The sequence below is a fragment of the Hemibagrus wyckioides genome, linkage group LG08 (assembly GCF_019097595.1).
Source record: "Hemibagrus wyckioides isolate EC202008001 linkage group LG08, SWU_Hwy_1.0, whole genome shotgun sequence".
NCBI lineage: Eukaryota > Metazoa > Chordata > Actinopteri > Siluriformes > Bagridae > Hemibagrus > Hemibagrus wyckioides.
Genome location: NC_080717.1, coordinates 8,752,508 through 8,767,500, shown reverse-complemented (window position 1 = coordinate 8,767,500; position 14,993 = coordinate 8,752,508). Strand labels below are relative to the sequence as shown.

The following is a 14,993-nucleotide window of genomic DNA, read 5'->3' as shown; positions in this document are numbered from 1 at the left end:
CACCAAACTCGCTCATCCATGTCTTTAAGGACCTTGCTTTGTGCACTGGTGTGCAGTCGTGACAAAGTTGGGAGCATGAAATTGTCCAAAATGTCTTGGCATGCTGAAGCATTAAAAGTTCCTTTTACTGGAACTAAGGGGCCAAGCCCAACCCGTGAAAAACCACGCATGAATTCAATGATTTGGCAGGGTGTCCCAAAACTTTTGGCAATATAGTGTACTATGAAGAATAGAATTTAGCATATACTAGTGAGTAGTACATTGTTTTGCCTGGTTACATCACTCTTTAAATAATGAGACATAATCAGAATAGCAGACAGCAAAATTGTTACTGGTGTTACTCTTCACCATCGCGCATGCAGCTGAATGAGAGCATTTGTAACTCGGGATGCTGAGTGGGCAGCTGCATGCGCTCCGACCGGATGGAGGAGCAGCTGCGCCGCAGAGCCATTGCGCCCTCATTGGCTCCGTCCCAAACCGCATACTGCCCTGCTAAACAGTGTGTCAGAATAATACTGCACAAATCAGTTCTCATCGTTCTCACTGCTAGTCTGACATTAACTACTATAGTGCAGCACCACACTTTCTTGAAAAATGGTTCTTCAAGGGCTCTTTGGATAATTAATATTTCTGCGCCAGGGGTTAGGGGCTCTGTTCCCTCCCTCGAACCCTCTGTCCTAACACATGTGAGCGTTTTTCCACTTCACTTTTTTTACCCACATTAGTCACAGGGGGTAGGCCTATTCCAGGTTCAGGACTGTGAAGCTGTTACACAGGGGGCAGTTCTGAAGATCAAATTGGGCACTGAACCCACTCACTGCTGGTGGTGATCACTGTTCTGTATAGTAGCATGTTATTTTGGAGGTGACAAATCACTCAGACCTGTAATCAGTCTCTCTCTCTCTCTCTCTCTCTCTCACACACACACACGCACGCACGCCCCTCTGTGTTCGTACGCCACTCGCTGGCAAACGGCGAACGAATACAGTCGTCCCCTCCTCTCCTGTCTCACGTCTACCTCCTCCTCCTCCTCCTCCTCTTTACCCCTCTCTCCGCCGCCACTACTCGCAGCCTGCGCTGAATGAGCGCGAGAGCAAACGGACCTCGCCGTGTCTCCGGTTCCTTCTGGTTCCTCTAAAGCCGAACCCGCGCCGCTGAGCAGAGCCCCCCGCGCTCACATCGGACATGATACGGAGATGAGGCTCAGAAATGGCACCTTCCTGACAGTGTTAGTGTTTGGAGTGTGCGGGCTCATATCGCTCTCCTGGTACACCGCCTTCAGCAATTCCAAAGGTAAGACATCTCTCTATCTCTGCGCGCGCGTGTGTGTATGTGGGAAGGGGTGTGTGTTGTGTTCAGATTGTAGCAGATTTAAAACACACCGCCTTGTGTAAAGTGTCGATTTTGGCAAGTGTTGCTTGGCCAGTTGCAGGTTAGATTCGGGACTGAAGGCTGCTAGGGGAAACGCTGGCAAGGAGCGCGTGGCCTCGGTGCTTTTGTCGCTTTTACGAGTTCTCTCACGAGCCCACCAGACCTGCGTAAACATTGTGTTTGCTTCATGAGGCAAACCGAAAGGCTCGGTAAGTTCACCACGGAGAAATACAGAGGGCGTAAAAGTAAGCACAAAGCGATTTGTTTACAATGTTGCACAGAGGTGTATCCGCTCTTAGTGAACATCTGGACAGGTATGCATCAGGGATGCTTCTGCTAGTCTCGTGCCTAGTGTCCATTTTCGGTAACGATACTCGGGAAAACTCACAATATCGACCAGTATTGATAAAAAAAAAAAAAATCAAAAGTCCCCTTTTGTATAAATCGATTCTTTGTAAGAAAGCCATGCAAAACCTCACGTGTTGAGTGTTTATGTGCATGGAAGCATCACTCAGACATTCGGTGCATATTATATCACTGGATTGGATTGGAAAAAATATGGCAGATCTGATCCAGTACAGCCATTTTAAACCAGTTTTGTCGTAGGAATACTTATTAGACGTGATTATATGTGAATCCTCCTGACCTACATGATGACTTATAGCTAACATGCATTCAAGCTGGAAGTTAAAAGCAACCTCTCATTTATACTCCCCCTGTTGATTTCTGTCCTGCTCTAGCAACTGTTTATGCAGTGGACTTTCTTTCTATGCACTTTATTTCAGTTTTATATAAAGAGGGAGTGATGTGCATATTAAATGTTGTTATTTATGGCCCTTCTAACAAATGTCTTCACCCGATGTCCTCATTGACACCCTTTAGGCCCTATAAAGCTTAGTTTTTCTATCAAATTACTAATTAATTCTGACATTGTCTGCAGTAATACAAGTAAATGGACCTCTAGCTCTCCTTATCTCTTTTGCATAAAAGGGCACAGTTATATAGTTCACATGGCTGGAGACAGATGTGACTCGATTATGTATTACTAAAAAAAAAAGACATTGTGTGTCATAGGCACTTCCTTGTAGCTTTACACTTCATTAAGCTACTATATTAGTGTTTGTGTGCATAGAGGTTGTCAGGAAACAAATATGTGAGACCATGCATAGCTGGTGGTAACTTGGTGGCTTTCTGGTGATAGACTAACTCAGACCACACATTCTACATTTCTAAACACTTTTCTTTAATATATTTAAATCAGCTATATACTATAGGTTGCTTGGCTGGCAGCCTGTAGAAAATTGTATGCAATGTTTTTGAGTGGTTTAGCATAGGAGAGGTATTTTTGTTCATGTTGAATTCATGTTGAATATACCAGCTCTTTAGTGGTCCTGCTAATGCCTTTGTAACAACACTTCCTCATTAAATGTAGTAATATAATATATTTTGTAGTAATTTTTGCAGTCATGTTCTGTTTTATGTTGTGTGGTAGATATGCAGTTCTGTGTATGGTTTGTTCTGCTATGTTCATCTTTCTACTAAAACCAGCTCCAAGATTTGGAGAACGGGACAAGCCATTTATAAATTGCTCTGGATTCACTTCTGCTCCACATCATTAATATCGGATCATTACTACAGTTACACCTCTTTTGTTACCGCTTACTTGTGAACGTCATAGATAGATGTATACAAAGTTGTCACTGAATAGTTGTATGCATATTTATGTGTTGGTGACGTATATGGACTTGTAGGAGATTTTTACAGCCTGTATGGATTTAATGGGACTTTCTGAAGTGAAGAAGATGTGTTTTCAACATAGCCTGTTTTTCGATAATTCCAGCCTGAAGCTCTTTTCCTGGGGCAAAATAAAAATGAGGAAATGTAGTTCTTGTTATTTCTGCTCTGGGAGAGACGGACGGCAAGGTTGACTGACCCCTTGTTCCTCCTTTTCCTTTTGCTTTTTATAGTCTCATTTGCAAAAGAAGCACAGGGCAGGGTTCACATTGCCCTCCTGTCCCTGACTGAGCTGACACAAATATTCCCTTGATGGAGTGGGCGTGTGTAGGTGTGTGTGTCTATATGATGGTCCATTTCTGAGTAATCTCTTACAGATGGTGAATCAGCTGCACTTTATTTCTTTAGTTACCCTCTTACCTTGGATAAAGAGAGTGGAGACATGAAACTCTGGCTGTAAGGAATGGATGATGTGGTACTTTGCTCCAGTTGCTTTTAGAGAAGCTTCTGTGGAAGCTTTCAGTTATTTATCCTTTATTGTGAATTGCTCAAAAGAAGTCTCCGGAAAAGCGATGCTTATATTAATTTAGAGAATTGAGTTGGTGTCTTGCATGACCTCTCAAACAAATTACAAGCTGTTTGCGATGTTCTATCTTACTCTTGAGTGATTTGGCTGAAAGTCTGCTTCACTTGTTCTGGTTGTCCCACTATTATTACCGTTCAGTAGTATTTGTTTACTACAATGTGTTATGGACATATGTATTAGCATTTAAACCGTAAAGTATAACACTAAAGCTGAGTCAAAGGTGTAAATATTTAGCCATACACAATGAAATGGAAGTGCCCTGTTGATGAGGGTGGTCAGATGAGAATGGCTAGACTGATTAGAGCTGACAGGAAAGCTACAATAATTCAAATAACCACTCTTTGCATCCACGGTGAGCAGAAAAGCATCTCAAAGTGCATGCAAGTGTTGTGCATTCAAAGCACGCGGAAATTGGGTGGTTTTCATGGTGGTGTGTGTATGTGTGCAAATCCCAGGAGAAGAGCAGTTTGTGAAACACTCATACTGCAAAGCAGTCACAAAAATAAAAAGTTTTCCTCATTCTGATTTTTGAGACGAACTTAAACTCAAACTGTATCTCAAACTGTATATAATGTGATTGGTTGGATAATTGCATGAACGACCAGGTGTGCAGGTGTTCCTTTTAAAGTGGCAGGTGAGTATATAGTATATAACCACAATAATGCAGCATTTATCTATTTATCTGAATGAATGAATCCATTAATTAAAGTGTTTAGTGTTTTTTATATATGAGAGAGAGAGAGAGATTGCGGTTAAGTGTGACACAGTCGTCAGAAGACATGGCTATCAAATGGTTGTAGGTGAGGAGAAGGACTTGGACATATGCTAACTGTATGAAGGATATAGAAATGTTTGGACATCTTGTAATTAGCACACTGACCTTGACAGCACCCTGGGCTGATCCTAACTGACAGCAGAGATACAAGAAGTTAAGAGAAATATAAAGTTCTCAGAGTGTGTGTGGTTGTCTGTCTATATGTGGCCCTGTGATGGACTGGTGACCTGTCCAGGGTGTACCCCTGCCTTTCGCCCAATGTGCGCTGGGATAGGCTCCAGCAGACCCCCGTGACCCTAATTAGGAATAAAGCGGGTATAGACAATGGATGGATGGATGGATGAAGTTCTCATTGTTTTCGTTGAAATCGGATCTTGCCTTGCAGGAGGCAGATGGCTTGAAATATTTCAAATCTTAAACAAGACGCATTAACCAAGTGGACTCTTTTGTATTAGTATTGGATAAAATGTTGTATTGCTTTTGGACCTTACTTTTCTTTGTCTGCTTGAGATATTCTTGTCATCAAGCCTGTTTTTGTTTTTGAGGTTAGCACACAGCTTTGCAGACCTGTGTGTATTTTAGTGCATAGGTCAGTAGTTCCAGTAACATGACCAGAGCAGGTACATCTATGGTGAAGCCTGACCAGCCCCAGAGTGAAGAGAGTACATTTTACACACAAACATCAAGGCAACATCAATGTTTGTACATTTAATAACAATCTCTTATTAACTAAATGAAAGTTACTTGAATTAGCTTATTTTTGATGTCCTCTTCCAAGCACTGCCTCTGGTTATATTTGAGGGAGCCCACTGGTCTTGTTAAAGGCTTCAACTGAACGCAGCCTTTGTTACAGTTCCAGACACATTTGCCCAAGCTGCAGTTTTGTATACTTAGTCATTAATGTGGCCATGAAATGTACAAAGTAGGCACAGCTTCACTTGTGATCAGGTTTTATTCAATCCTACAGCAACGTGTAATTAAACGTAAATGAAAACACTGTGAAGTGGCATCTGGGAAATTTGCCATCACATCATAATGACAGCCTTGATCATTTACCTAAGATTATTAATTCCTCTAACCACAGCAGCTCACAGTGGCTTGAGCAAACTGCTGAGCTGATGAAGGTTAAGGATCTTGTTCAAGGGTCCAGCAGTGGCTACCTGACAGGACTGGGATTTCAACTCTAACCTTTCAGTCACTCACAAAGAATATTAACTGCTAAGCTACTGCTTTTGTAAAGACATCAAAAACTAGATAGATAGACTGGTGTGTAGACCAAGGTGTATACCTGCCCTGTGCTGAGTGCTCCCGGATCAGGTTCCAGATCCGCTGTGACACTGACGAGGATTAAGTGTTTCCTAAACAGGAATGAATTAATGAATTTTTCATTCATTTGTTCATTCATCTTAAACTACTGCTTTATTCTGGGCAGAGCCACAGTGGATCTGGAGCTTATCCCAGGAACACTGGATAAGAGGCAGTGATAAATCCTGGATAGGATACCATGCTAAAAAAAATTGACCAGTCCAGAAATGTTAAGTCGTTTCAATTTGTTAAAGCTCCTTTAAACTTTTTTAATTAGCCTCTCCCTATTAATTGTAACCTGTGCTGAATTAAACCACCGTCTGCAATAAAAAGAGCAATATTGATTTTTCATTAGAGACGTTTTTTTTCTGCTGTTTCCTTCTTCTTCTCCTTTCTTCTGGATGCCAGAGTACCAATCATAATTACTTTACCATCTTGTTTACGCAGCTTTAATGTAACTACAGTTAAGACTTTTCAGCTCATTTAGCTTCACTGTGACTAAAGAAGAACGACACTGTATCTATTTATACCATTTATATTTTTGCAGTGTTCTGTCAATCAGGCATAACATTATGACCACTGACAGGTGAAGTGAATAAGACTGATGATCTCCTCATCATGGCACCTGTTAGTGGGTGGGATATATTAGGCAGCAAGTGAACATTTTGTCCTCAAAGTTGATGTGTTAGAAGCAGGAAAAATGGGCAAGCGTAAGGATTTGAGCGAGTTTGACCTAAGGGCCAAATTGTGATGGCTAGACGACTGGATCAGAGCATCTCCAAAACTGCAGCTCTTGTGGGGTGTTCCCGGTCTGCAGTAGTCAGTATCTATTAAAAGTGGTCCACAGAAGGAACAGTGGTGAACACAGGGTCATGGGCGGTCAAGGCTCATTGATGCACGTGGGGAGCGAAGGCTGTCCCGTGTGATCCGATCCAAGAGACGAGCTACTGTTGCTCAGATTGCTGAAGAAGTTAATGCTGGTTCTGATAGAAAGGTGTCAGAATACACGGTGCATGACGGATCAGTTTTATTAACTAGACATCATATTTGTGCTGCATCTGAGCAGCGCCATACAGTCAGTGAAGCCTTTCTAAACTCCCTGCCGAGGTGAAGTAGCAGTGAAGAGCACACAAAAAACTTTACACCAACACAGCTCAATGTTTAAAAGTTCTGTGGAAACCCATTCTGTCATAAGTACTTTTCTCACATAAGCATTTCACAAGTCGTTTCTGTTGCCAGAGAAATGCTGCTATCAAATCTGACAAGATTTACTTGTAGTTTTAAATAGTTTAAGCCAATGTGTTTAAGATTAAATATCAAGTGTGTCAAAAAGAACTCATATCATTTCAGTTGTGATAAGAAATCTAAAGGAACTGACTATAGGCAAAGAAGCGCTTCCTCTCTTCACTGGCTTTGCTAACACCGTTATGTTTTGCTAGCAGCCTGTAATTCTCAGTGTCGGTGTCACATGTATACCTTCTGTTTGAGTTACACGGCATAAAATACTTATCAGAGAGATTATCATTATTAAAGGCTACGCATCTGGCTTCTTAGTATTTTCTTCCTGTGTTCTGAGTTTCCGCTTCAGACAGGACTTTTAATTTAGATTTAGTGTATCACCAAACAGTGTTACGAGAAACACACCTGGAATTCACCACCGCTATTACTTTATTCATTTGATGTCAGTCCTCCATGGTCTTGGTGTTATATGAACAGACAGTGTTATGGCAAGTTTTAATTTTATACAAGAAATGAAACGATGAAGAGTGTCACCGCCTTTGCTCTGTCAGGTGGCTTTTTGTGGCTCGGCTCTAAATGAAGCCATAATGATGAACATCTGATGAATTATACATGCAGGCATTCTTTGTGACGGGATGTTATCCTTTCATTAGTAATCCAGCTACTGGCAGAAACAAAGCGACGGGTTCTTTGCCTTAATGTCGAGCTGTTTAAATGCAGTAACGTGACAGACAGGACCACATCATGAGCCGTTTACACGGTGTGGATTCACGTGTTGGATTCGCTTTATCCAGATTCTGTGTGCATATTGTGTGAGAGAGAAAGAGCTTTGAAATGTGGTTTAATTATTCAGGTTTGAAGTGGCTCCTGATAGCTTGAAACCACTTGAACTGCTATTCCCACTATAGTAGCTGAAGCTGAAAGGAAAGCCAGCGCTCCAGCCAGGCTGCTGAGAAACGGCCCTGCATTTATAATTAATGGCTGACTGCGATATGTTGCTCTCAACTCCGCTTAGCTGTGGTTTAAACCTCGGGATTTGGTGCCTCCTGCTTTCAGATCATCTTCAGGGAACAACCACCTTTTCGCAATTTGTGGATATAGCACACTCCCACTTGAAAAAAAAAAAATTGAATACACTCTTCTGTTCTAATACACGTTATAATTCATCATTTGTCAAGGACTAATGCAGTCGGGGGTGCCGAGGTGCCTAGGACAAACAGATTTTGTGTGCAGGCTTCATTACCTGGAAGAAAAGTAGGGTTAGTTATCACCTTTGGTGTGTTGTAGCCAACGGCTTGCTGACGTTTTATTGAAGGCACAAACACAATGTACGATTTTAGACACTTTACAAAGAAGAATAACGTCGATGGCTGAAATGACCTTTACATTCATTTGTGTTTTAATTACAGCATTTAACTAGATAACTAGCTATATTAGTTAACATGTTTCTTTGCTATGTTGACATGCTAGGTATAAGAAACCATGAAACATTAACAAACAGCTTCTGCATTATTCTGGGTAAATTTTAATTTTAATGCCTATACTGACCTCTCTTAAAGAGTTGTAGGGGCAAGTGCAGGATGCAGTTATAAGATTAGCAGTTAATAAGAGAATTGTTTTAAATCAGTGTCTGCCCACAACTAGGCTGGGAATTGGACAATAGGGAAAATGATGTAGACTTTGAAATTGTTGTCCATATAAACATGTACACTACAGATGCTGTAGATACACCGATCATCCATAACATTATGAGCAGTGAGAGGTGATGTGAATAACACTGATTATCTCCTCATCATGGCACCTGTTAGTGGGTGGGATATATTAGGCATCAAGCGAACATTTTGTCCTCAAAGTTGATGTGTTAGAAGCAGGAAGAATGGGCAAGCGTAAGGAGTTTGACAAGGGCTAAATTGTGATGGCTAGACGACCGGATCAGAGCATCTCCAAAACTGCAGCTCTTGTGGGGTGTTCCCGGTCTGCAGTGGTCAGTATCTATCAAAAGTGGTCCAAGGAAGGAACAGTGGTGAACCGGTGACAGGGTCATGGGCGGCCAAGGCTTATTGATTGATGCACATGGGGAGCGAAGGCTGGCCCGTGTGATCTACTGGTCAAGGGGGACCAACACAATATTAAGCAGGTGGTCATAATGTTATGCCTGACCAGTGTAGGAATTAGGCTTAAAACGCGGAAGTAGTCCTTTAAATGAATTGTGTGTTATTATATGAAGTGTTAGTTTGTGAAAACACACTATGACACCTACTCAATAAAATATCTAAGGGAAATGTGAAAAGGTTAAAAACCTTTGATTCCTCTCACACTTGAACGATGTGGAGAATGAGTGGCAGGTTAGTCATAATTAATAATAACTGTTTGTTCTCTGGCACAGAAATCTTATTTAACAGACATGAAATCATGCCAGTTAATGCCTAAAATATGTTCAGTTAAATCCCAGTCAGCATTAGGAGTGGCGAAAGTCACTTCCTGTCCCTGTTTTCTTTCCTTCTGTGAGAAAAAACAATATTTATCAACTATGACCCTTGCACTCATGATGTGGTTGTACTGTAAGTGCTACTCTTATCACGTCTGGCATCATATCACTCTGTTGATGACTCATGCTGTCAGGACCAGACCAAAAAAAGAATTGGCTCACACCAGGCTGTGTGTGTGTGTGTGTGTTTTATGTGTGTGTGTGTGTGTGTGTTTTATGTGTGTGTTTGTGTGTGTGTTTGTGTGTGGTCCATGTTTTTATTTCTTTATAGTTACCAAATGCTTCAACAACGATAAGAATTTATGAAATTCTGGCCTTGTAGTGTCATTTGTCTAGTTCGCCCTGAGGAAAATGGCTTTAAAACTGCAAAAACTAGAAAACCACAAAAAGCTACAAAAACTTCAGCTTTTAGATTTTATACAAGACAAATAAATAAAGAGCCCAAATATTTTGCTCTGTAATTATCGTAATATACAGGTTGTTAGACATACCCCACAAAGATAGAATTACGACGTGTATAAGACTTTGTGTGTGTGTGTGTTTTGGAGGGGGGGTGGTGGTGGTAGCATTTGCTGGTTGAAAGCCAGTCATCAGGAGGGCAGCATGTGACTGGGAGAGACCATGTGGACACTGTTTGTGGTGCCTTAGTCATTCATTCATCTCTCTATCTCTCTATCTCTCTCTATCTCTCTCTCTCTCTCTCTCTCTCTCACATACACACACAGGGCTCAGTGCTGTATCTTGTGTTCAGTGCTATGTGAAATTTAACTCCCACTCCACTCCTCTCCTTTTCAGGAATAATTGCCTCAGTCACTGCTTTGTTCATTTCCTCTCTGTCTTTCTCTCTCATTTCTCCTCTTGCCTTTCATTATCATTCTTTCGTCCAGCCACTGCTTTCTGCGGCCTGTCATTTTTAGCTGTGATTGGAAATTGTGCACCTGAGGATATGACCTGTATGCTCAAGCTACTGGCAGGAAATGTTCTAGATGAACAGTGGGGAAAGGGATGTAATTTGTAATTTAGTGATGTCTATTATAGTGCTGTTGAATTGAAATGAAGCATTGAGTCAGAATTGAACTACTGTATGTACTTCATTTTAAAGGTCTTTTTATTCACTTTAAAACAAATTACACTGAGCCAATGAGCTGTTTCATTACGTGCATTATCTATCTATCTATCTGTCTGTCTGTCTGTCTGTCTGTCTGTCTGTCTGTCTGTCTGTCTGTCTGTCTGTCATTCATGTATAGGTTTAAACACCAAAAGTCTACAATGGAACAAAATTATTGAATGCTAGTCTGCATCATGCATAATCTAGATGCTTTTGAGACCAGTGTTTCTCCTCTGAGAAGATATTTTATTATCAGGTTATAGAGTTTGACCCTTTCTGGAAGTACTCGTCCCTATAGAACCATATAAGTCCAGGCACTGGAATTGGCTCGGATCCACAGATCCTCCTCCAGCTCCTCCTACCAGGGTGGAAATGACCCCAAAAATACAGCTGGTGGAAACAGTTTGGTGTGTTTGGTATGCTTATAAGTTAAGATCAGGCCCAGCTACTCATAATCTTTTATGTCAGAAAAATGTTTTTGCAAATTGTTTACTTCCTCCCTTTAATTCTTTGATTCAAGGTTCCATCACATGTCAGGATACAGGATACAGGATACATGGCCGGCTGTCTTCAGATAAGCTTTAGGGATGAATCACACTTTCCAGTTTATGGATAGAACAAAGAACCTTTAGGAGAAAATAAGCCCGACTGTTACTCCTTTATTATACCGCTACGTATTTATGTCATAAACTGATTTACAAGGTCTTTCGAGTAAAAACTTGGTTTGTGTGTAGGTAGCTGACCTGCTGTTAAAGTTTATTAGCCATTTCACATCCAATCCTCTAGAGCACTCATGTAAAAGATTATTAGAGATTAACAGGAGTATTGTTTTCACTCGCAGACTCGCAGCGCTTTCATGCATACTGAGCATTGGGCTCTACAATTATCTGGCCACTGATAATATATAATCTCAGTGTATTCCAAATGATTCCTATGTGACTAATCACTGATATCATTCCCAGGTTTTGTAACTGCTCTTGTTGGCATTCCCTGGTATTTATATATCTTAGACAGAACATTAAAAAGTCCATTTTACTTTTATATATGTTACATTTGAGTTCATTAATATCTAACTTTTAATGAAAGCTAGTCACTTTAATCTAAATCAAATGTTTTAGTAGCCTGAGGCACAAAACCCAAAAGTCGACACCACAGAAGAATAAAAACGTGACTAGAAATAACGTTTTCAGTGACAGACAAGTGAAGATAAATGGAGTTAAGCACAGTCTCTGTGGCCTCTTATGACTCTTCTAAGTAATAACGTGCTAAACGTCTTCGGCTTAAAGCGGCGATGCGATCTTTACACCTGAAGCCTGTTTGTGTTTTGTATATTTAAAAGAGAAATTGCTGTCAAATATCATGAACATGTGTCTGCATTGACATTTTGCACAGATTAAATTCTCCCGCGTTCACAAACCAGAGGAAAGTGTCAAGCGCTTCAGTGGGAAGCTCCTCCGAGATCATTTTACCTTCTGATGTATAAAAAGCGGTTGATTCCTTGCTTAAAAAAAAAGAAAGAATAAAAACAATGTCAACCCCTCCATAGCTGTTGATGCTTTAACAATTAAGATTATTAAACATTGACTATCCAATCTTGTGCAATTCACATTTAGGTGTCAGGCTAAACCTATAAAGACGTAAGTGTTTGTGTATTCATGTCCACTTTTATGGATCAGAAATGAACTTTGAGTCGTGTTGTTTTCATACTGAATGCATCCTTCAGTTTCCCATTGATGGTACAAACTAAAAGGAGAGGCAGGAAATGCAGGAGACCAAACTGCATGGAAACATTCCCATCACTTTAACTGGATCATAACTAATTCGCTTACATAATATAAACAGATATTTAGGCGGTGCTGCTGATGAGGCTGTTCCTTTGAGATATTTGACCTTGCTGTGACCTTGACCCTGTTTGGATCAATTTGGATCAATAACATAGAAATCCTACAAGCATTCAACCAGTTGCTCTGGAGATATCCTGCTGAAGAGAAGCTCGGAGTTGGGGGGGGGCACAGAAGGATTTTATTCAATTTCATTTTAATTTATTTGTATAGCACCTTTTACAATGGACATTGTCTCAAAGCAGCTTTACAGAAGTTGAGAAACGGAGAAGGAAAAGAAATATAATATATATTAAAATATATAATATCTATATAAAGTTTAATTAAAAGTTACAATTTTATCCCTAATTTAGTATTTAGTATTTTTTTTTTTAGTATTTAGTATTTTTGGTATATTTTTTAACTCTCTGTATTTTTGTTATATTTATTTTATTATAGGTCATTTGCTATATTTTTTTTTTGTATTTTGTTATATTTTGTTATTTTTTGTTATATTTCTGTACCCTTAAATTCGGGTATTTAGTTATTTTTTGTTATATTCCTCTCATTTTATTTATTACCTGTGCTTGTGGATACTGCTGGAAGCTGTAAATTTCCCATTGGGGTGAATAAAGTATCTGTCTGTCTGTCTGTCTGTCTGTCTGTCTGTCTGTCTGTCTGTCTATCTATCTATCAAGCCTGAGGTGACGGTGGCAAGGAAGAAAATCTTCCTGTGATGATATGAGGAAGAAAACTTGAGGGAACCTCATCCTCATTTGGGTGACACTGGACAGTAAATAATGTAAATGTAACTAAATAATGTCCTTTCTACAACAGCAACCAAGGGCCCAGGAGGAACCATAAAGGATGAACGTGTATATACAACCTGAAAACATAAATCCTCCACCTACTGTTGAGGGGATAAAATAAATATCAATTCAGTCGTCCAAATCTACAGGAAATGAAATTGTTGCATTGTCCTGTGCTCCTGTGACGGGGTATTTAAGTCGATTCTGTGTAACACTAAGCCTTATAATAAATCACATCTCACTATATGCTTCTTTACCTGCTGCTGGTGGCTTTCCATCTCTGTATCCTCTTAGTGAGCGTTCGTCTGTTAGTGGAATTAAGGAACGGCAGTACGCCAGCTCACATACAGAAACTGCTCTGTGTTCACTACGTGTAATAAATTGCACTTGATTAACTAACTCATGACTTTATACTGAGCCTACCTCACTCATTTAATACCCAGAGTGCAGTTTTCCCAAAAGGATGTGCCTTTTTTCCCCCTCAAGATGAGTCCCTTTCCTTAAGGCTTTGCTAGCAATCGTCATACATCAACGTAATTCTGTCTTGTCAACTTGTGTGAACTTCAGAGAGGGCAATTCAGGACAATGCACATTGACAGGGAGACGGAGCCCGACAGCTTTAAACCAACCAAGCAAATATTCCGAGTGGTGGAGATGCTGCAGCTGTCTGTCAGACTGACTAGAGAGAAATCTATAAGATATTGAAGCTCTGCCTTCACTGCGCTCGGTAAAATTCACTTTATTAGCCATTTCCAAATAACGCCTCAATTGATATCTTATTTAAAGGCATGTCCCACGTTACGGGAATGGAATTGAAATGAATACAAAATTGATACTAAAGGCCTACAACTCACTGTGATTACAGCTGAAATGATACTAGATGCATCTTAATTATACATAATGGATTTTTAGTTTTTACTCTGTGACCATTTTTACTGGCCTCCAGCATGCAGAGTGGTGCCAATGATCATGAGATGGAGAATTGTTTAAAATTGTTTCTAATATTAGGCACCACGTTTTCTAAACGATTCAGCTCAAAGCAGCATTCTCTGGACTTATATCAGATGACTAAAAGGAGAACATTCAGCATTTTGCTTTCAGTGGCAGCTCAAGTGGTTAAGACTCTGGGTTGTTGACCGGAAGATCAGGGTTTAAGTTCCAGCACTGCCAAGCTGCCATCGTTGGGCCCTTGAGCAAGGACCCCAACCCACCCTGCTCCAGGGGCACTGCATCATAGCTGACCCTGCGCTCTGACCCCAACCCCCAAGGATGGGATATGCGAAGAAAGAATTTCACTGTGCAGTAATGTATACGTGACAAATAAAGACAACTTAACTTTCAAGTATGTAAATATGAACATTTGAACAGTGAACTTTATACTAATTGTGTGTGTGTGGCTGTTGAGGTGCTCTATGCCAGCTCGGCTCTTTCCTGCTGGGGTTGCCATCTGCTCTGTGAGGAGTGTGCAGGTGTGTGAAATTTGTGCTTGGTCACGGCACCTTGTGGAGTGCGAGTGTGTGTGTGTGTGTGTGTAGGGGGTTGTTCAGAGTAGGTAGATTCCCCATAGATACTGCTCGTTGTTCACATTGTGATGTTTGATCACACACACACAGACACACACACACACACACTCCACTCGCTACACCAGTTTGGTTTGCTTCCTGCAACTCCCCCTGCCCTCTTTACCCATCTCTCTATCTCTCTCTCTTTCCACTTTCTTGCTCTCTTTTCTGTCTCTTTTTCATCATCTCTACCAGT

General features: G+C 40.6%; 1 protein-coding gene across 1 annotated transcript in view; it reads left to right on the top strand.

The window, feature by feature from the left end:
- Positions 1-951: 951 nt before the first annotated feature.
- The window catches only part of mgat4b (alpha-1,3-mannosyl-glycoprotein 4-beta-N-acetylglucosaminyltransferase B), a 142,291-nt gene continuing 128,249 nt past the window's right edge, over positions 952-14,993 (top strand). Inside the window, exon 1 of the mRNA XM_058397624.1 lies at positions 952-1,293. Within this exon, the coding sequence (XP_058253607.1) occupies positions 1,197-1,293 (97 nt within the window). The 5' untranslated portion in view covers positions 952-1,196. The remainder of the gene's footprint in view (positions 1,294-14,993) is intronic.